Source organism: Microtus oregoni, unplaced genomic scaffold (genome assembly GCF_018167655.1).
Source record: "Microtus oregoni isolate MIOR12 unplaced genomic scaffold, Mior012 000012F_ref0000307, whole genome shotgun sequence".
NCBI classification, from domain to species: Eukaryota; Metazoa; Chordata; class Mammalia; order Rodentia; family Cricetidae; genus Microtus; species Microtus oregoni.
This window is the reverse complement of record NW_024543071.1, coordinates 32212728-32234500: the sequence shown is the minus strand read 5'-3', so window position 1 is coordinate 32234500 and position 21773 is coordinate 32212728. Positions and strand designations below refer to the sequence as shown.

The following is a 21773-nucleotide window of genomic DNA, read 5'->3' as shown; positions in this document are numbered from 1 at the left end:
TAGTAGGATTAAGGCCAAAAGTGCGTGTTAGCTAAAAGGCTTCTAAAGTATAGTGCTATGGGAGGTTGAATAGAGAAAATTAGCCTTGGTTTTCTTTGTGGACTGAATGGTGTATAATCAAGAAAAAAGGATTTTCTTACAGACTGGGTAAGGGTACAGTGAGCAAACAGACTAGGATGCGCATTTAGAGCTCTGGTTTTACAGCAGCTAATTTATGTCTTATTGTTATACCTATATTTTATTAATGTATCTTTGCATTATGCTATAATTTATCTTATTCATTTACAGCTTATTCATGTAGTTAAGTATTTCTATTACAATGATTATGTGGCAGTGTTGATAGTGTATCTCACTTGAATTTTGTAGAGCTAATATTGGCTGCAGGCTCGTGTGAGGAGGTAGCTAAACCTTCGCAGTGTGATGAGCTCATGCCTTTGTTCTTTAGACATGAAGGGAAGCAAAGACCATGCAGAATAAACCACATGGTGACAATAAGAATCTGTTTGCATTATCCCGTTCACTCTGGTAAAGATCTAGAACACAAGAGATGTCTGGCAAAGTGTTCAATACACTAGTGAGCAGATCCATTTCAGAGTCTAGAGCCCTAAGGCAAGAAATGTTTTACTCCAACTGGGCATCTGGTAAGAGGATTATCTAGACAGCTAAAGGCCAAACTGAAGAAAAGTCCAGATTGTCTGGCCTATTATTTAAAAACAACAGCAGTTCTTGCTCCATCTCACACATATCATTTAAACGCATTTAAACACAATCATACAACAATGTATATATCAGAAAACTGCAAAGGATTCTCTAACAAATGGAAAAGATTAATATTACAAATGATGTTAGAAATAACTGACATTCAGGGCTGGAGAGATGGCTAGGCCATTAAGGGCACAGGCTGCTCCTCCAGAAGACCTGGGTTCCATTCCAGCCCCCACATGACAGTTGACAGCTATCTATAACTCCAGTCTCAGGGGACCTACCCTCTCTTTTGGCTTTCTTGGGCACCAGGCACACATGTGGTACAGAGACAGCCTTACAAGCAAAGCACTCACACACATACAAAATATTTAAGAAGGACTGTTTGATGTGCATTTTACTAATATTAGAATTCTTGTGGTTTACAGTGGAATTTACAAAGGTGTTTAAAGTATTTTTAATGATTTGATTTCTTTTTATTTTATGTTTATTAGACAGCAATTTAGCAGCATTTATCTACAACAACTCCCCCCCACCTCCTCTGTGTGTGTCTGTGTGTTCATGTGAGTTTATGTAGGCCAGCTCAAGAGCTGTCTACCTTAATTTTTCCAAGCAAGGTTTCTCACTGACCTAGAGCTCACAGGTCAGCTAGACTGGCTTGCTAGTGAGCCTCCGAAGACTCTGTTTTCCTGTGTCCCAGCTCTGTGATGACAGATGCACACAACCGTGCCTGGTTTTCACATGCGTGCTAGGGATCTAAGCTCAGGTCCTCAGTCATGCACAACAAACATTAACCGCTAGGTGATTTCCCCTTATTTTCTTATCTTGAAAAAAAAAAACAAACAAACAAAAAACCCTCAAAACTTAACCATACATGCATAGATCAAAAATAAATATCTGTACTGCTTTGGGTATTTTGTGATTTTATGTCTGACCTGGTGTATTTTACTAATGTATAAAGTACCCCAATTCAATATAATAAAGTGAGCATGAGCTGAATTATTTCAGCATTTGTACCTATTGTTCATTATATTAACTAATTCTCATTTGTATTATTGTAAGAATTAACACTTTCTGACACTAGGTATGGATAAGTCATATTTATTATTACCTAGACATTCTAGAAATAAAATTTACCCCATATTGTTAGTGACAGAAGCATGGACTTGAAAATCAAACTATTTTTTAGCAAAATGTCTCCATGGTTTACTAGTTACCATTGAATATCCCTGTACCCATGTCCTCTGCATTAGGCTCAGATGTACACTGATAAAGTAGGGAAAGGGGGAACTTAATCTCAACAGTTTGTAATAAATTGTGAAGTGTTTTATTATATACACAAAGGGTGTAAAGCCATGCTTGCAGCACAGTAAAAATTGTCAACCAGCATTGCCATCATCAGAGCCCTTCTGAAGCAAAACCATTCATTTCCTTCTTGAAGACTAGGGGAGAGCCCACAAAATAAACATTTAACTCTTTGTTTTGTTTTTCTTGGTCCTTAGCTTTATCATTGGTATTGGTCTTTCTTGTCTCCTACTCAACAGCTTTTCTTTCAAAACTTTTTAAAGTCTTATGTTCTTCAAAGTTTTATTTATTCATTTATTTTAATATGGGTACATATAATGCAGCAAAGCATTCTGCTGAATCTTCAACTTTAGAATTCTGTGATTAAAAACACATAGTCAGTCCATTGTGGGGCTGATGTGCTGCTTTAGTCAATCATTTACATTCATAATTTGAAATGTAATTAAAAATCAAACGGTAACACATAGTCCTTGAAGCCTCTCTTACCTCGCCCATCACTGCTATTGGTGTCTCTCCTGTTGCTTGAGCCACACGATGCTCTACCAAGTAGAACATGTACTCATCATAGAGTAGCCGGATCAGGTGAAAGGAGCCAAAGCTAGCAGCACTGCGTAAGGTTAAGTCTCGAATTACCATTGAGCTGTCCAAGAGAAAGGGCAGAGATGAAGCCAGAATTAGTGACAAAGGTTAGAGTTAGTACTCTTAAAAGCTGTTATGTCAGAAGACTACACGAAAGCACAGGCGTTAGAGTATAAAACGTGCAATAAAACAATTTCCTTGTTGAAAGAAGTTGGCCCAACTCATTTCAGTGGTGGGAAAGAGATCATTCTCAGTAAGGCTTGACCCTGATCTTCATTAGAGCCAGGCGGTCTTCATTAGAAAAGGCCTTTCATCATTATAGGAATGTCTGCGCTTCCCCTTGTACTCACAAATGATCACAACTGAACAGAAACAACTGTAGAAAGGCTGGAGACTCGTCCCTGCTATAAGGAAAATCAACTCAAAGTGAACATCTTATTGGTGATGACAGATATTCTGTCATCTCTAAACGACAGTGAGTTTACTTTGTGCAGGATTTTGTACAAAGATACGAAGCAAAGCTCCCTGAAGCAGCCATTCTAAATGGAGGTGACTACGTGGGATTCCAGCATGTTCTGTTGGAAGGTAAACTTACTGATTCCAGTTTCTAGGTGAATTTCATTTAAATTAAGGCTATTTTTCCTCATTACAGAAATGAATCATATATGAATTAAGAAATGAGTAAATTTAAAAAGCATGAATATTAAATGCATATATTATACAAATATGAGCCATATTGAAAGAATAATAACAATAAACTCTCTTATATTAAAAATAAAAATAAGTTCATCTAAAACTGTGGCTTTCCTAAAGTTGTATCAACTAATAAGCTTCTTTTATACTTCAACTATAGATGCAAATCTGTGACTCACAGTGAGAATAATGTATGTATGTATTTATGTGTGTGTATTTTATACCAGTTTTTACTCAGATGCCTTTTTCTACAGCTTTTTGGCCTATAAATACTAAAACTGTCATTATATTCTCAGGAGGAAGAGGCAAAATGTCACAAATGAAAGCCTTATTTTTGTAACGACTAATTATAAAATTCTAGGCAATGAAAGAATAGTAAGTAGGCTTTGCTTTTGTTTTCTGTTTCATTTTTCAACCTTTTAAAAACAGAGATTTAAATACATCAGATTCCATACATCCACGGTGGCCAGTGACAGATCATGAGGTGACAGCTGAGGACAGAAGCTCTGGGTTCTGATGCTGGCTCCATGCTATTTGATTCCTAACCTAAAATACACAATTTTCCTGGGGTTATTTTCTCTAGGGAAAACGAAAGCAGTATTTTTTTAAGCTAACTTCCACAGTTATTCCAAGGGGAAAATGCACTAAAGAATATAAAAACAACGTACGAAGAATAGAATACAACAAATATCATTATTATGTTTATAACATAACAGAAAATGCTATTTCAATTTAAAGAATGAAAATCAGCAGGGCAGTGGTGGTGCATGCCTTTAATCCTAGCATTCAGAGGCAAAGACAGGTCTACAAGAGCTAGTTCCAGGACAGCTAGGGCTGTTACACAGAGAAACCCTGTCTTGAAAAAAGAAAGAATGAAGATCATTATATGGAAAAGACTTTTTTAAATTATTGTACAAACAGAAGGAAAGGTAAACCTTGGATGTCTAGTTGGTCCATTTATAGTATGCCTTAAAACAAACATACAGAAAACCAAACCAGGGCCTCATTCTCTAGTCCAGGCTGGTCCACATCTCATTATGTAGCTTAGACTGAATCTCCAGCCATCTTCCTGCCTCAGTCTCCTACATGTGGAGTTATAGGTGACCTTTTAATCTTGCCTACAAACATACAACGATTTTTAGGGCTTAAAAGGTAGTCTGAGAATCAGCTGATACAATACATAGTAGTTCCCTAGATCTACAGTTTTGATTTTCTTGGTTTCAGCCACTGCAGTCTAATAATGTGAAATTAAAATTCCAGAAACAATCAACAAGTTTCAAATTGCATGTCCTTTTGCATAGAGTGATGAAATTTACTCTCTGGTTCCTGACCTCTAGGACACAGCTCATCTTTTTGCAAGTCCAAGCTCTATGAAGTTCCCAGAGTGGACTACAGTGATGCTGGGGAACCAATAGACCAAATTCCTGCAAAATGGCTCCTTTAGTAAGAAGGTGGAGGTTGTTGACTTTGGGGGAAAAATACTGAATTCTGAGACGAGGCTAATGATAAGAGTGTATCTTCTATCTGTTCAATTGAGATGAGCAAAAAGAAATCCATTCTAGGTTTTCTGTCATACATCAAACTGCAAAAGTTACAGACACAACTTGCGGTAAGCACTGACATTAAAGTGTACAAGGCATTAAGTCATAGGTTGAGTAATGTTGGTGGTTTCAGGCATCCACTGAGATGCTGGAATATAGGCTTTATGGATAATGTGGGTAAGTGTGTTCCAGCATAAATGAGCATTCAGAACATGGGAATGGCCATGTCAAGGATGCGGATACCTCAGGCTCAGGGGAGTGAATTGCAAGGCATTGTCTCCAACTCAGGGGAAACAGCAAGACCTTACTGAGTCAGGCTCAGGGAAACGGCAAGGCTTTCCTGTAATCTGAGTACAGATGTTGGCTAACTATTGACTTTAAGAAAAAAAAGTATGTTCAAAGAGTACTAAGCACAGTTTCCTCATCCTAGATAACTTCATGTTCATGTCTCCTGAGACCGATCCTCCCCAGAGACCCTTTCCTCCATACACACACACACACACACACACACACACACACACACACACACATTTCATGTTTCAATTACTTGGTCTCTCTTTCTTAATCTCCCATTGTTCTTGTAAGGTGTCCAGGAATAGGCCATGAAGGTCAGGGCATCTAACATATGAGGGATCTTAACAAAACTGGTCATCACTACACTACTATAGATACTAGAAATAAAAGTATATTCATTACAATAAAAAGTTTCAGATAATGGTTTCTTTCTGTCAATGAAAAACCTTAAATGTTTATAACTCTAATGTATAAATGAATTATTGTAAAGTAAGAATGGCTTGATTTATGTGCCAAATCCCTAAAATTCAATGATACATCATCATCCACTTGTAAAATAATTTACAGTTTACAAGAATGTGATACAGTATTTCTTTTTTCTAAGGAAAATTTCAAGGCAGAGAATTTCCTACATATACACGCACAACAAAAACACAAAACAATGTAACATAATAGTTAAACATCAAATACCACTGAACTCAAAGTCAGTAATCTTTAAAAGTGACCCAAGGGTGGAGTAGTCACTTATAACTCCATCCACCCTGTTGACCAAAAAAAGCTGCTATCTAAAATACAGTCCGGGAATGATAAGTGGTTAACAAAGATACAAATATAAAACTAATCTTATTCAAAAGGAAACATGTTCAAGCTGAAGAGAACACCTGTTACCTATTGCACAATGAGATTGTATTATCGCCTGTAGGGGGTTGAGAAAGCAAGTCTACTGTCTCTACAAGTGTTGAAGGAATGGGGCCGCATTTATCTAAATGCCAGCTCACTGAACAGTGTAATTCTAATTCAAGAAATTCAGAGAATGAGCAAAGTTAGTTTAATTGCATCAACCTCTTCCCCAGCACATCTACCAGGAAGGATCGAATGACCTTCCCTGTAGTTAGCAGGAACACTCCGCTGCTATATTCACAAAGCACAGAAGAAAAGAAACAGTCCACATAATTTTTTCATTTCTTGGTTTTCCAAAATCAACATCAGCCATTCAAAGCTAGTTTAAGGTAGCAGACGGCTCTAGATGGAGCAGGGTCAGTCTGCAGCAACGAATCAACTGCTGTGAGACTGCCAGTTTGTTTCTATGCGTTTGGACAGGTAAGTGCAAACACAAGTTTAGAAATTACTAGATTAAATATCTGATTTTTAAACACGAAGGGACTGTATATATGGCTGTCAAATTTATAATATTCTTTGCAAATTTACAATTTACATTCACAATGCTAAAAACATAAGCGCTCTTCTTCTGCTTCTCTGATGATTTATGCATCAGTTTTCATTACTCACCATGCTCTTGTGCCTCAGCAAACGGCAGTTCAGATATTGCTCTGCCTACCAGCAGGAGGTATGCATCTGCTTAAATGTCTCTTTCCTCTGTGGCCCTGAACTGTAAGCCTTCAAATCTTTTTGAAACGAAAATAATAACCATAATCGTGTCTAATAATAACAAGCCAATTATTCCCAACTCAGGGAGGACAGAGGGCAGGCAAGTGATGATCTACTGGGTTTGTGTATCTGCAGAGAACATGAAATACAAGCGAGTAATTTTCTTTCTTTTCAGGATTCCTGCAATAGATCTCTGTGGTGACAAAGGCTCTAGGGGTTTATTTCTAAAATGATTTCAACTAAATGCAGGGGAAAAAAAAACTCACAGGGAGAAGTGAGAGCAAGCCTGCCGCTACAACACAACACAACAGGAGGGGGCTGAGCATCTTCCTTTCACTGCTATATAAGGTTGGGCACTCTGCTCTGGTCATGCGAGGCTTGGAAAGAGTCAGATAGTATAAGTGATGTTTGAGCCACTCATCATGGGCACACAAATCACTTATATAATTTTCTGTGAAAATTCAGATGAATAAAATATTGACTCTCAAGCAATCAAGGAAATCTATTTTTGCTTTTAATCCCAGCATTCAGGAGGCAGAGCCAGGCTGACCACTGTGAGCTCAAGGCCAACTTGGTCTTCTCTATAGTGAGTTCCAGAAAATCCAGTGCTATTTAGACAGATCCTGTCTCAAAAATGCTAAAAATCAAAACCAACACCAAAAAAGAAAATATATTTCCAAATTCGAGCCTTGAATTATATGACAGATGGACTCCTATTTCATGAGACAAGTTAGATAATTTAAAATTTTGACTTTGGCATTTGATCCTGTAGTTAAAATACAAGTGTTTGCTTCTTTATTCAGGGTGATCCCCCTGACTTGGCCTGAAACATGTTTTTCTTGAGAGGTATAACTGGTTCCTGACATAGATTCCATACCGGAAATCGACCTGACCATTCCATCCTATTCAAATATTGCACAAGTCCTGACTGATACAGCTCATACGTGCTCTTTTCAGATCCTGTTGTAGATTTGGTGCCAACAGCTCATTCCAAATTTGCCATTATGTAACATATAATTAGTAAGCCCTTTCTATTTAGAGGTGCTTCTATGTCTACAAAAACATGTATTCCCTTCCATATTAAGTATTTTAGTCTAAAAGACATGTTACTACCATGCCATACAATACCAGCCATGCAATATAAATACTAGAAAGTGACTGATCCCAATTATCCTCCCAACTACTAACTACCTCCTAACTACCAAGAGAATGAGTTAGTGGGTCTCAGAAGTAACCAAGGGTTAAAAAGAACATATAAATTCTGCTCTCTGATATATAGCTCTGATACATTTTGCTCTCTGAAAGTTAACAGAATTAAGAAATTAACTATGTAGTTCTGAGTGTGAACTGGAATTACCCAGAGGATTTCAAAGCTCAGACTGCTAGGCTTTCCTCTGTGGATTCAGACTCAAGTAGGCTTGGGAAGTGGCCTAATGATGCTTTTATAATGTATCTAAGTGGATGTGAGGCCATAGTCTAGTGACTACAGTTTGAGGGCCAATGGGAAGGGAACAAACAAATAGTAGTCATAACCCCACAAGAAGGCACCTCAATAAGGTAGAAGCAGAGGGAGGACAAGACACCTTTTCTGATTGTTTCTGAAAACATCACCTAGAACAGTGGTTCTCACCCTTCCTGATGCTGCGACCCTTTAATTCAGTTCCTCAAGCTGTGGTGACCCCCAACCGTAAAATTATTTTTATTGTTATTTCATAACTGCAATTTTGCTACAGTATTGCAAATGCCTATGTTTTCTGATGGTATTAGGTGACCCCTGTGAAAATGTCTTTTAACCCCCAATGGGGTGGTGGCCCACAAGTTAGGTACTGCTGTTCTAGATGGACTCTCAGAGATTACTATCTGAAAATTTCTTGGCTTTGAGCGCAAGAGGGTCTACTTTCCCAACAAAAAGTTCATTTTCATAATTTTCCTGCTTAATCTCTGTGCAGCACAGTCATAGAGTCGGATATCCCACCAAGTCTGTTTCTTTTTTTTTTCTTTTTTTTTTTTATTGCGAAAAGAAGAAAAAAAACATAAACAAAAAACAAGTTTCCACCTCCTCCCAGCCTCCCATTTCCCTTCCCCTCCTCCTACCGTTCTTCCCCTCCTCCCACCCTTCTCCCCCTCCCCCCACTCCTCTCCCCCTCCCTCTCCAGACCACAGAGCAGTCCGGGTTCCCTGCCCTGTGTTAAGTCCTAGGTCCTCCCCCCTCCGTCCATATCTAGGAAGGTGAACATCCAAACTGGCTAGGCTCCCACAACGCCAGCACATTAAGTAGGATCAAAACCCCCTGCCATTGTCCTTGGTGTCTCATCAGCCCTCATTGTTCGCCATGTTCAGAGTTTCTTTTTTCTGTGAACAGTGTGCACACACACATTTGCAAGACAGGAAGAAAATGCAGTGAGCTTGGGATGCTACCTGTAGAAAGACCATTTGAGCAGAAACTGCCTGGCGGCCTTTGGGAAGCTGGGTCTTCCTTCATAGGGCTTCAGTGCCTGCATCATCACATTGTCCAGCCATGCCGCCCACTGCTCCAGTGTGCTCTGCTGCTGAAGCGTCATCTTGAAGTCTGTTTCCAGTCTCTGAACCATGTTGTCGTCACACTGGCACACCCAGGAAGCCTGCTCCTGGGACAGGTCACAGACAGAAAGGAAAGTTCAACTCAGCAGCGTCTCACGGAGTGTCAGCACAGAGCACATGCAGGGTGTCGCACAGAAAGCCTTAGTGGGGACATGAACCAATCATAAGCATGGACAATGCTTAGGCACACAATGCCTTTGTCATCTTCAGGGCTTAGCCTTTCTCCTTGATTATTATGTGAAGCAGTATTTAACTGTGATTTGGTTTTCTACTTGGGCTCGGCCTTGTGAGGGACGAGCATGGTTACTTAAGGCAGACAGATGTCAGAACCAGCAGCAGGCATTGTCCTGTTTTCACACTGCTTCAAAGTTTTCCCCACCCCACCACATAAAATCTTAAAACCATTTTAGAAGACTTAGAGTAAGTCAGAGGAATAAATGGATTCAATTGGCCAAAAGTGGTCCCTAAAGATTAAAACAAAAACAAACACTGACTGGTACTAGGAAGAAGCATATGCTGTGTGAGTTTATAGATCGGGAGCAGAAATCTCCAGGGCTATCAAGGCAAACCAACTAATGCAAATTAATTCACAGAACTGAAAACAACAACAACAACAAAACCTCTTTTGAGAAAATGTAGACGTGCTACCTGCCAAGAAACCTGATTACTGTAATTTCCCTTCTGCTTCTGGTTGGGAAGTTTCATGTTTTGTAACAACAATGAAAATAGGTACTTTAAAGTTACTTTTCAGTGACAGTGTAAGTTTTATGATGTTTCTAGTGCTGTGCTGTATTTTAAGATTAAAAGAAAAAGATCTCTCAGGATCAAAATGTAATTATTTGAAAACACTGCTTGACAATCAAAAGGCATACATTTTTGCTCAGGCCCTAATTTGTCAAACTAAGTTCAAACAGTTAATTAGTTCAGTGAGGGCTTCAGTTTCCTAAGCACAAAATTCAACAAATGAGAATTATTACGAGTTTTTAAGTATGATTCATTATGAGTTTCATTGAAGGAGTGTCTGTAAAGTTCCAATACAAAGACATAGAATACATTGATATTTTCATAAAAACACTGTCTGCAGCCTTAATTCTATGCTATCTCAAAGGTCAAGCTGATTCAAATTGAAAACTTCAAATCAATATACCTCTAATCCCACCCTTCCAGCTCTAGCTGACCCTACATTTTACCCATTTAAGGCTCACTTAATCTTAGGGGCAATTCAAATGCAAACCATACCCACATCACTCTCTCTAATCTCTAGGGAATCCTAGCTTCTTCCTCATCTCAGCTGATAATAGCCTATCACCTTCTATCTTCATTTCCATATGCAATCTCTTAAACAGTACATAGAAATAGTTTAAATAGACTAAACTACAACTTAAACAAAAAAAGACAAGAAAAGAATGTGAGGACAGAAGTCCAAGATAGCTACAATACATGGATACACATGTCCTTCAAGTTTTTCACACATATATGCCATGTTATCTGTACATACATATTTGTATGTTTACATTTTCATTAATCATTTATTCATGCTGATTTGTCTTGTCATTTGTGTTTATACTAATATAAAATAAGTATATAAATATAATAAATACTATATATTCTACTCAATATTCTGCTTAACAATGATAATTCGTCTACCCTTCCAGATAGATGAATATGGAGCTGTACTTATTGCTCACTAATAAGCTTCTTTCATTGCATAAATATGTTATCATATGTATAATCATTTTCATACAGCTAGACATTTGTTCTAAACTTTTACTAGTATAAAGTTTGAATTAGCTATGCTGTTAACTACATTTTGCTCACATTTTCACTTATTTCTGTATAATAGATTTACATAATAATAATGGTTAAAATCTTTTAATAGTTTCAAATGGTTCCCAGGAATTTTGTATCAACTTAAGAGTCCCTGAGAACCAAGATAAATTAAACATTACAATAGTTACCAGGAGAGGATTTTGGTGCCCCCCCCCATCTAAGCTTTTATTTATTTTTTTACTTTTGATCCTCTCTTTGGATACAGTATAGCAATGTTAAATATCAGACCGTGTAGACCAACAGAGGTCTAGAACCTTTGTTGTGCAAATGAGTCTGTGCTCCCTGTGAAGGAGTTTGTTCTTGTTTGCACTGGTTCTAGAAAGAGGATCTTATCGATACACACAGAAGAATTTCACTTCTTAACAAAATTTCAAACTCATTATGTGAAAATTATTTTTGGCAAGATAAGATAACTAAAAACCCAATTTGAGAAATAAGAGCACAGCTCCATAAGCCACTCTTCACACCCGTTTATGATATACGTCAGCCTACAGAGTTCACCTAACAAGGGCTGACTCCATAAACAGTCCCATTGTCAAGAAGAAAGCAGAAAACAAACATAATATTCAACAAGGTACATAATAAGGAACTTCAAAATCAGACTGTATCGTCAATAAAGAAACCCAAGCACCTGGGTGTGGTGGCACACACTTTTAATCCCACTATTCGGGAGGCAGAGACGATGGATCTCTGAGGTCAAAGACAGCCTGGTCTACAGAGAGTGTCCAGGATAATTAGGGCAAAGCAGAGAAACCTTGCTGTGTAAAACAAAGAAAAAGACAAACAAACAAGAAGAAAGGAACTGAGGAAGGAAAAGAAGGAATGAAAGGAGAGGGAGGGAGGGAGGGAGGAAGGAAAGGAGGAAGAGAGGGAGGGAGGAAGGAAGGAAAAAAGGAAGGAAGAAAAGAAGAAAGGAAGGAAGAAAAAAAGGAAGGAAGAAAGGAAAGAAGGAAGGAAGAGAAAGAAATTAAGGAAGGAAGAAAGGAAGGAAGGAAGAAACTAACTCAAGTAATCAATGATCAGGTGATCAGATAAGACCATCCAAATCTAATTCTTATGTAGAGAAAACAGATCCATTTACAAAGAGCATTTAGAAACAATACCATTGTAAGATTATCAGTTAAATGAGAAAGAAAGCCCATTAAGCTGCAATAGAAACACATGTCTTGAAATGCAAAAATATTTGTTTACACAAAGATGAAATAGTGAAAAGAGATTTATGGATATACTGACAGGAACAACCAAGGTCTTAGCATACTCTAACAATAATACTTGGAACTTATTTCAGCCCAAAGTTTCTTTATTGCAAGAGTTTTATCCTTTTTTTGTCAGTCTCACTAAGATTCATCTTAGAAGAGGCAGGAACAAGATCCAAATGACCGGAAAAGGTCATGAAGCAGGAATGGGTAGCAGGGAACACTAGAGAAGCCTATCAGAGCTGGGAAGAGAAAGGTGCAGGAAAGGTAAAAGCTGCGCTAGTTTGGTATTCATCAGAATGTACAGAGAAGTAAAGGACAGGGTGAACTGAATGGCTCACAACTGTATTTATGATCTTCTGAGGAGAGGAAAGGCGTTTTGGAGGACAGATGCTTAATTATACAGTTTCCAGTACTAATAACTGTCATGATGGACACATGACACAAAACTGACAGCTGACAACGTAGGAAGACAAATAGTGTCAAAGTTGCTGTGTGAAGATGAGTAATAGATGTACAGCTAACATTCGCGATGTCCTCAAGAGAGATGTTTCTAACCAGAGAGTGGACTCATTTGTAGACAGATTCAGATCAATACAAATATAATGAAGCCAGGATTGAGAAGACATAAATACATGTTAAAACAAGAACAATTAACACTTTTTTCAGATATTAATTGAAATAGATCATTCTTTACAAAAATTTATGTTACTGAGTTGAAATTATCAAGGAAACTGAAGTTGTCTTACTATTCTAACTTCAAGATTGTTTCCCCTCAACTTTTCTTAGGGTACTTTTCAAAATGAAGATCTGAAAAAATATTAGAGTGCAGATCTGAAGGTTATTTGATTGCTTAGTAATTTTGTTAAATGGGTTATTGTAACCCTATTGACATACACAGACCATTTTATAAATCCAAGAGTTTGTTATTGTAAAGGTTATACGATTGCATGTGTGTTTGAATACAGACTGTTGGTAGGTAGATGAATGGATACATGGAAAGAGACTGAAAAATTAGCTACCAGAAACATGAGTCTAGTTCTTGAAAGTCACAATGAACACAGTTAATTTATTCTACTATAAATGAGCCAAGCTCTTTTATATTATTTTAAATAATAAAGCATGTTATGAAGGTTAAATTTCTTCTAAATAATGATTTTAACAGACACACTGTAACAAATTACCTACTTAAAATATTCTTCTTTACAAAAGGAAGTCCTGTATCCATTGTACTTGTTATCTCTCATTCTCTGCACTATCCCAGCTCTACCCAGTAGAAATCTACTCTGTCTCTAATGGCTATCTAGGTCATTTCATGTAAATGGAAATATGTAACAACTTCCCTTCACTTCACACATTTCCAAGGCTCAGTCAAGGCTTCAGAAGTTCCTTCCACTGCTCAGCAATGGTTCAGTGTATCATTAAAGCTTATCTTCAGTTTTCAGGTAAGGACCCCTAGGTTGTCTAATTTTAACAATGATGCTATGAACACTGAAGTACAGATCGAGGATGTCTAACCCGAAAATTCAAAATCTGGAATACATAGTGCTAAATGCTCAAAACTTTTATATTTTGAAACATTTTAGAGTATAGACTTTAGGGATACTCATTTGGTAAAGTCTAGTAAATATTAAAAAATCTCAAAAATACCCAAACATTCCAGCCCAAGGACTCTTAGACAAGGATTGGTCAACTTGTGTGGCCATGTTTCCCTTTCTCCTGGATGTGTGCCAAGCAGTGAGCTGCTCAGTCACATGCTGAGTTTATATTTATCTTTTGGGGAGATGCCAGCCTGTCCCAGTGTTTGTGGCACTTTCCATTCCCATCATCAGCTCATGAAGTGTTAGTTTCTCCAGTTCTCCAGAGACCAAAGCTGGTATTTTCTGTCTTCAACTATATCCATTTTAGTGTGCATGCAATGATATTTCCTTGTGGTTTTAACTCCTGTTCCCATGGTGATCAATGCTGAGACTCCTTTCATGTGTTTATTGGGTACTTGTCTATTTGCCATTTTAAAATCAGGTGGCTTTTGATTAATGGGTTGCAGAGTGGTTCTTTACAGCCTCTGTGTATAGGGCATTTACAAGACATGAGCTTGTGACTTTCTTTGCAGTACCGTTTTGTTTTATTTTTTTTTTATGTAGTCTCTTGTTAACTCCAAAAGTTTTCAATTTTAACTGTTGAATTATGCATTTTTTACTTTGTTGCTTATACTTCAGGGTGTTATCATTTTTACATAGTAACAACTAACTTTGTTACTTTAGTATTATAAATAAAATACTTGTTAGACTTTAATAATGAACTTATATTAGTCATTTCTAAGTGTAAAGTACAGAGCAACAAGGGTTAGGAAAGATATATGTATATATATTTTATTCGATCCAAGGTGTCCAGACTTACTTCAGTTAATTCTTTAAGTGAAAGAATTTTCTCAGGTATCTGCAATGTACATTGCAATAGAGGTGCTTAGCTCTTCAAGGTGGGTTACTGTAATAAAAGAAGTACCTGCTTGAAAGGGCACAGATCACTATTTAAACAACTTAAGGTAGTTGGTGCAGCTGGGAAAATGAAATACAGAGCAGTTAATAGTTGTTCAAATTCTCACAGACAAAGAATGTCTAATTTTTGGCATAACTTGAGTGACTGATATTTATTATCCTTTAAACTCCATTGCAAACATGGATGCATTCTGTTACCTACTAGTTCATAAGCCTTAGCTGACTTTATCCATAAGATGAAGGGTTCAGTTTAGTCTGATGGGGGTAAAACCCCATCTCTGAGGAGATTGTGAACACTCATTCTATTGTTGCATGCATCAGATGGTCCTCGTTTAGAATAACTGACACCATTCTTTAAAAGACAGGATTTGCAAGGAGGTAGAGTACCTGGACATTGGCAAAGTCAACGCGATTGAGGTCGCTGAGCATCTGGTTGATCTGAGAAGTGTTCTGAAGCACGGCACGGGCTGCCTGGGCCAGGTGATTGAGCGATGTGTATCTTCGCAGAGTCTGGGCAAAGGCACTTACAGCGGCAACCTACAGCAACCCAAGCAAAGCAAGCTTCCCTTAGAAACATTTAAATTCATTTGGTAATAGTTGACTTATAAATTATATAAGGTTACTCTGTGTAACAGTTTTAGCTGTTCTGGACTAGCTCTTTTAGACCAGGCTGGCCTTGAACTCACAGAGATCCAACTGCCTTTGCCTCCAGGGTGCTGGGATTAAAGGCATGCACTACCACTGCCTAGCACATTTAAGATTCTTAAACAAAGAAATATTTGGTTTTGAGTATACTGATATCAGCATTTACAACAAGCTCCCACATATTTGGCATCTGAGTGCAGCAATCTGTAGGGATAGCCCAGCCCATTGGGGGGCGTGTTCGCCTCGGGCTAATGTTTATGCATAAATCTGGCAGGCGTGAGCCCTGCTGCTCTCTTTTTTGTATCTCCTGCTCATTGCTGGATCCCTGGTGTTGTAAGCTATCCCTTCATTAAAATTTGCTGTTTCATATTAAGCTAGCCTGGTTAATACGCCCCTTACAGTTTCTCCTCCTTTTGTCTAAATAAGACAGAACTAAACCAAATACAACTATATACAATAGTAACAAATAATAAATATAACAAACAATATTGAGCAAGAAACATATAACAAAAGTTTTGCTAGGCATTTTATCTCAAGGAGTCTAAATAATGTAGAGAGTAACTACAATTATCTAATCTTTAACTCCGTCAAAGATCTGAGAAGGGAGTTAATATTACTTAACAAACGAGAGATATCCAAAATGTGCAAAAAATGACAGAGACAACTGACTACTTGGGCAATCACCCAAAGTCTCGTTTGCAATGTTGAGTCAACCAACTTTGGCTAAGGCCTAACATAACTGACATACCATTACTAAAGGTAAGGAACTTTCTTAGAACTATCCTACCCTGTCTTGGCAAGATAAGACACTGTTTTATCCACTTATGGATATTCTGTATCTTTGTCAGTAGTTGAGGTATGTGCTTTTCTTAACCCAAAGGCCAGTTTTGCCAAGAAGACAAGCTCCCAGTGGAGTGTCTTTGGTGCTCAACGTTCTCTCAGGAGTAGAGTGGTGTCGCCAGGAGTGATTGTGTCTCGTTGGCATAGAATTCTAGGTTAGATTAAAGGCCATTTTCTACAGCTTTTTGCCTTGGAAGTGAATTACTCAACCACAATAAAAAATTACATTGTCTACAAAAGTAGAAAAATGTTTGCTTTCACCACCTCTCAACCCTTTTTAGGACAACTAGAAACTAGACAAGTAAGGACATTCCTTTCTATTTGGAAAAGTAAATTGTACAGAACTATTATTGTTAATCGAACAAAAACCACTTTCAGATCAGCGCCATCCCGACTCACTGTTATAACTTTTAGTTTACAAGTTGGCAGACTGGATGGTGAAACAAAGTTCAAAGTTTCTATGACCAGATACATTTATCAGATCAGCAAGTAGAAGAACCTTTTTTTTTTTTTTTTTATTTAAAGTTCTTCAAGTGAAAAAGTTCATTTACCCTTCAAAAATCACCTTTTCCTTTATGTCCATCATCCTTTCTGGCCAGAAAGGCTGTGTGTGTGTATGTGTGTGTGTGTGTGGGGGGGGGTGACAGGAGCACCTCCTTTGTCCTCCAGCTTCCAGCTGGATTTAATCACGGATGGAGCATTGTTAGGAGATGGAAGCAGAAGACAACAGTGGTCAGAGGATTCACTCCTCCCAGACTATGTTCTTCCTTTTCCAAGGCTACCACTGAGGAAACTTAGAAGGAGGATTCCTGATGCTATGGCACCGATCCCTTATCTATTTCAGACCTAGATTGAGCGATGAGTTCTCACTATTGTAACTGCAGGATGCTTAATCCTTGGTTTTCTTAACTCTGCTTGTATGTTTAGAGAGAAATTCAGCTTTCCCACACATTTTTTCCTTAAACCTTGTGTTTTCTTTTCATTTTTTCTCCACTACTCTAGTGAAATGAACTTAGGACTTCTGTATACTGATCAAGGACTCTACCCTGAGCTCTGTCCCTCTAGCAGGGGAACATTTGTTTTTCAATGAGATGCTGAATTGAGTTAGCCTATGTTTGAAGATATGAAAGATAATAAAAAAAACTCTAAATATCTAGTTTTCATAGAAATGTTAGATACACAGTAAATATGACCCCAGTGTCAAAATATGCCAAAGGTCTTAACATATTTATAGGAACATATCATATTATACTGAGTTTTTTGGGTACATAAGAAGCATATACTGAAGAATCAGTTGGTTGAGTAGAATAATTTATTGCCGTTGCAAAGGTGACTCATTTAAAAGTGACCTGTATTAGGACAGCCTGAAATATTTGAGCAAACTCATATACCCTTGAAAAGAAAGTGTTTTTCCACTTTTGTGGTTTATATTCGCTGAGTACATATCACACGCCAGGCACCAGGCTAAGTATCCCATATGTATGCCACATGGTTCAACTATCATCTCAACATGCTGTGAGTTAGAGAGCTTAAGTACCTTGAGTAAGGTTGTACAGAAACTCATTGAAGTGGTAAGACTTGAACACAGGTATTTTAGTCTATTGCCACTGACTAGAAAGCTCTTCCCTAATCAGGTGAACTGTCTCAATAATCGAGAGCTCCTCAGAAACACAACTGCATGTCAGCAAGAGCAGAAGAGCAGAAGTTATTCTCTGCAAGGGCAAATGCCAGACTATTTCTGAAATTCAGCAAAATGACCAATGTTGCAGGCAATCTGTTGAGGCGTTCACTTTGATGACACGGAGAAGGGCAGTGATGTCAGCTATCAGAGGCATTATTAGGACTACAACTGATTTTATAAACTGGAAAGGTTCTTCTGCCATAATCAAATGACATCTTTTATTTTTGTGATTTTTCAGACTAGAATCCAGGGCTTTGTTCATGTTATCACTGAGCTATTTTCCTAGTTTCTGGTTCTTACTAAGTAACTTGGACTCTCCTTGAGCTCCTTACATAGTCCAGGCGAGACTTGAACTCATGGTCCTCCTGTCTCAGCCTCCACTGTGCAAAGCTTAAACCAAGATAGGAAGTGCTGGAGCTATTGTGGCTCTAGAGAGACTTGCTGGCTACAGGACTTCAACAGAGCCACACTACACACAAAACAAAGGAAAAGATATACTGCGGGAGTCTAATGGTGGATACAGTTGCTTACCAAAACCCATAATATAAATTTTGGAAGCAGAATGAAAGTATAGTATCTATTCAATCTTGCCACGGGCATATACTCACAGATTAACCTAAACTAACATTCCAGATAGGGATAACGTGAAATCGAGGATTTTCTAGGCATGAAGAACAGCTCTGATGTACAATATACATATGTTAGTTCTGCATAACATTGTGCTACTTATATATAAAGATCAGTTATGAGAAAAAATTAGTTGTAAAGAGATAGTTTCTTTAGCAAGCATGCACATGTGCCTTCCCCCATCGAAGGACATGACATACCTTGGTTTGTATCATTCTCTGTGGTATATTGTTCATGGCATTTGAAAGCCAACCTTCAAGGCTTTTTGCAAAATTTCGAATGGCTTGGGTCAAGGCACCTAAATAATAAAAAATAAAGGCAGAACAATAAAGATACCTAAGGCCATTAATTTTTATGCTGGAACAAGGAAAATACATGTTTATACTACTTTTATAGCACTGAGTAGAAACTATATTATCTTTATTGATTAAAAAGAAACGTTATTTCTAATTTCTTAAAGCATCTAAAAGTAACATGTTTGGTTTCTAAAACTGTTTTGTTCTCAGACACTGATGACACCTGTGGGAAAATGAAAACATTCAAATCTGCCTGTTTATGGCAACATATACCAGTTGTGAATATACTTTATGGGGTTTTCTGCTGTGGACAAAACATCACACAGAGTTTTGTGATCAAGGGCTAAGATTTTCCATTTTGATTTCAAACTTAAAGCTCATTTTACATTGTTAGCTAACATGAAATACAGTGCAAGGCTTTGTTTTTCTAGTTGATGTTTTACCATAGAACCTATGAATTGGAGTATTTATCTTTGCTGAAAGTAGAGGAAAAATAATTGCCGGAATGAAAGTTTCAGATGACTACTGCAACTTCACATGGAGGAGCTGGAAAGATCAGTGATAAGATTGCCGTCACAGACAGCCATGTTTCTCTGACATTATTGAAACAGCCAGTCCTAACTTGTTAGAGCCTGGAATGGAACAGGTCTCACGAGAGAACTTTACAGTGGTCATGAAATGGCCACAAACATCTTCAGTCATCATTGCTAACTTTGCTACTACAAGGAAGCTGCTGCTCACTGAGTCTGCTCAGGATGTTCCCAGTCAATGGTCTTTTAATTCCTCTGTGGTGCCCAGGCCTACACACAGTGGGGAGCAGATTCAGGTGTTTAACAATGTTTAAAGCACCAGTACCACAAACTACTCTCTGCAGATTCCATAGGGTCTGGGAGATACCCAGATCTGGGATATATTGCCAGCCAAAGTTCTACTTAAGTCAGCTGCCTTGAGAACACACAACAGAACCCAAGTCTTGGATTTTCCTCTCTACACTCAGGCAGGTCTGATACTTTATTTGCTAGTGTTTGCTAAAACAAGTTTTAGAGGGAAATTTAGCATATTCAAGTTATTTACAGAAAGATATAAAATTTAACACCTAATAATAAAACAACTGAGTCTTTTTTTTTTTAAACGTATTTAACAGGATAGTAGAGCTGAAATGGCTTAAATATTGATTGGGAGAGACTGCAGACTCTTAACCAGGCTGAACTGGAAATTTCCAAAGCATCCCACATTGGTCAAAAGAGAAGGAAGAAACACATCTCTCTGCTGTTTATGTCCTAGAATCATGGAGTACAGGCATGAATGGAAATGAAAGGAGTGAAAAAAATTAACAGTCTTTCTTGAAACTCAGTAAAATTTTGTTCAAGGTTGAACTTGGCAACCTATATTTTCCATTTTGGTCTATAATTAGTATAATAATGATTTAATTTGAAAAGACCCCAATAACTTCTTACATTATTTTTAAAGCATTTCATATATGCCCTATTTTATCTAGAAAAACTTGATGGAAAGGAAATTATAATATAAAAGGAAACACTGTACATGTTAAAAAGTTTAGGTATTTACTTTTTTTATACTAAGTAATATTCTGGCCCACCTTTTATTATATTCCCAGTTGCCCATTTAAAGTGTTACCAGTTGAAATCTTATTCAATAATTCACACTTAATTTCCTTTTTCCATGTTTCGGGTGAATGTATTTTAGAATATAGGCATTTCAAGCTGACTTTAAATTAGTACGATGTGCAGACTTTTTAGCTAAAAAAAGAAATCCCATCTGGACAGAAAATGGTAGAGTGAAGTACTAGTAGCCAAAAAATACAATTTTTAAAAATAAAATTAAGTTTGTTCTCTCTGTAGGGATTCATATAAAATCGAAATTGTGCAGACTGACTCTGACAGCTTCTAAAGACTCATAAATGGATGGTTTGATATTTAAAAATCTATTCCAAAGTGGAGCTCCTTAGCCTTCTCAAGATCAGTATTAAAAAGCACATAACCCAGCAATAGCTATCTCCATTGTATTTTAAGCATTACATTGTTGAGCCTCATTGTAAAATGGAAATTGAATTCCCCAAATTTCTTTTGTAGCTTAGTATATTCATGTATCTTGTAATTTCAGAGAAATAAAATGATCCCATTTTCTGGTAAATGCAGAGAAAAACTACTGACAGAATAAACTATTCTTCTAACTACATTTTAAAAAGACAAAGGTCAAGTGTATTATATACTTAAAATTATAAGGCTTAAAGTAAATCAAATTGATGCAAGATTTAAGTCAGGGACCTGTTAAATCCGTATGATGCTAAGACAAAAGCATATGGCTTCAGAATTGTTTAATGAGTACTGATGTTGTTGACTTCTCTTGAAAAAGCAAGCCCTCCCTGCCACCTCCTTGTATCTCATGAGAGAAGCTGGATGCTGGGAGCCAGATGTCATAGGCTAATGAGCTGGCCTATGCAACTTCCTTTAAACATCTCTAGAGATTAACACTTGGAGCACAAGGAACAGGAGAGTAGAAAAAAAGGATCAAATTCTGAAACAAAAACCAGCAGAAACTGACATGGTGAAATTTCTGTGACAATATCAATTTTTATCAATTGTTTTAGTCAGGCAGCCTGGTGTAGACAGAGTGGAACACATTAGCAATTTATCAAGTGTTAAGATAATGCCAGTGGGATTTCTTTTGTTTCTGCTTTCTCCTCCATATATCAATGTACATTGATTGGCATACTATGTAAATGTGTATAAGCATCTATTTTAGGGTAATGAATATATAAAAGAATTTATACTTTCCACTGTGTCTTTGTATTTGCAAGTATAAACATACAAATGTTAATACCTTCCTTTTCCCTT

At 37.4% G+C, this 21773-nt stretch overlaps 1 protein-coding gene across 4 annotated transcripts in view; it reads right to left on the bottom strand.

The window, feature by feature from the left end:
* Positions 1 to 21773, bottom strand: part of Rfx3 (regulatory factor X3) — a 249052-nt gene that overhangs the window by 21738 nt on the left and 205541 nt on the right. For all 4 annotated transcript variants that reach the window (XM_041661035.1, XM_041661033.1, XM_041661034.1 and 1 more), the window contains 4 exons: positions 18820 to 18917; positions 15214 to 15363; positions 9141 to 9349; positions 2494 to 2647 (listed from right to left, as the gene is read on the bottom strand). In XM_041661035.1, coding sequence (XP_041516969.1) covers positions 2494 to 2647; positions 9141 to 9349; positions 15214 to 15363; positions 18820 to 18917 — 611 coding nt within the window. The remainder of the gene's footprint in view (positions 1 to 2493; positions 2648 to 9140; positions 9350 to 15213; positions 15364 to 18819; positions 18918 to 21773) is intronic.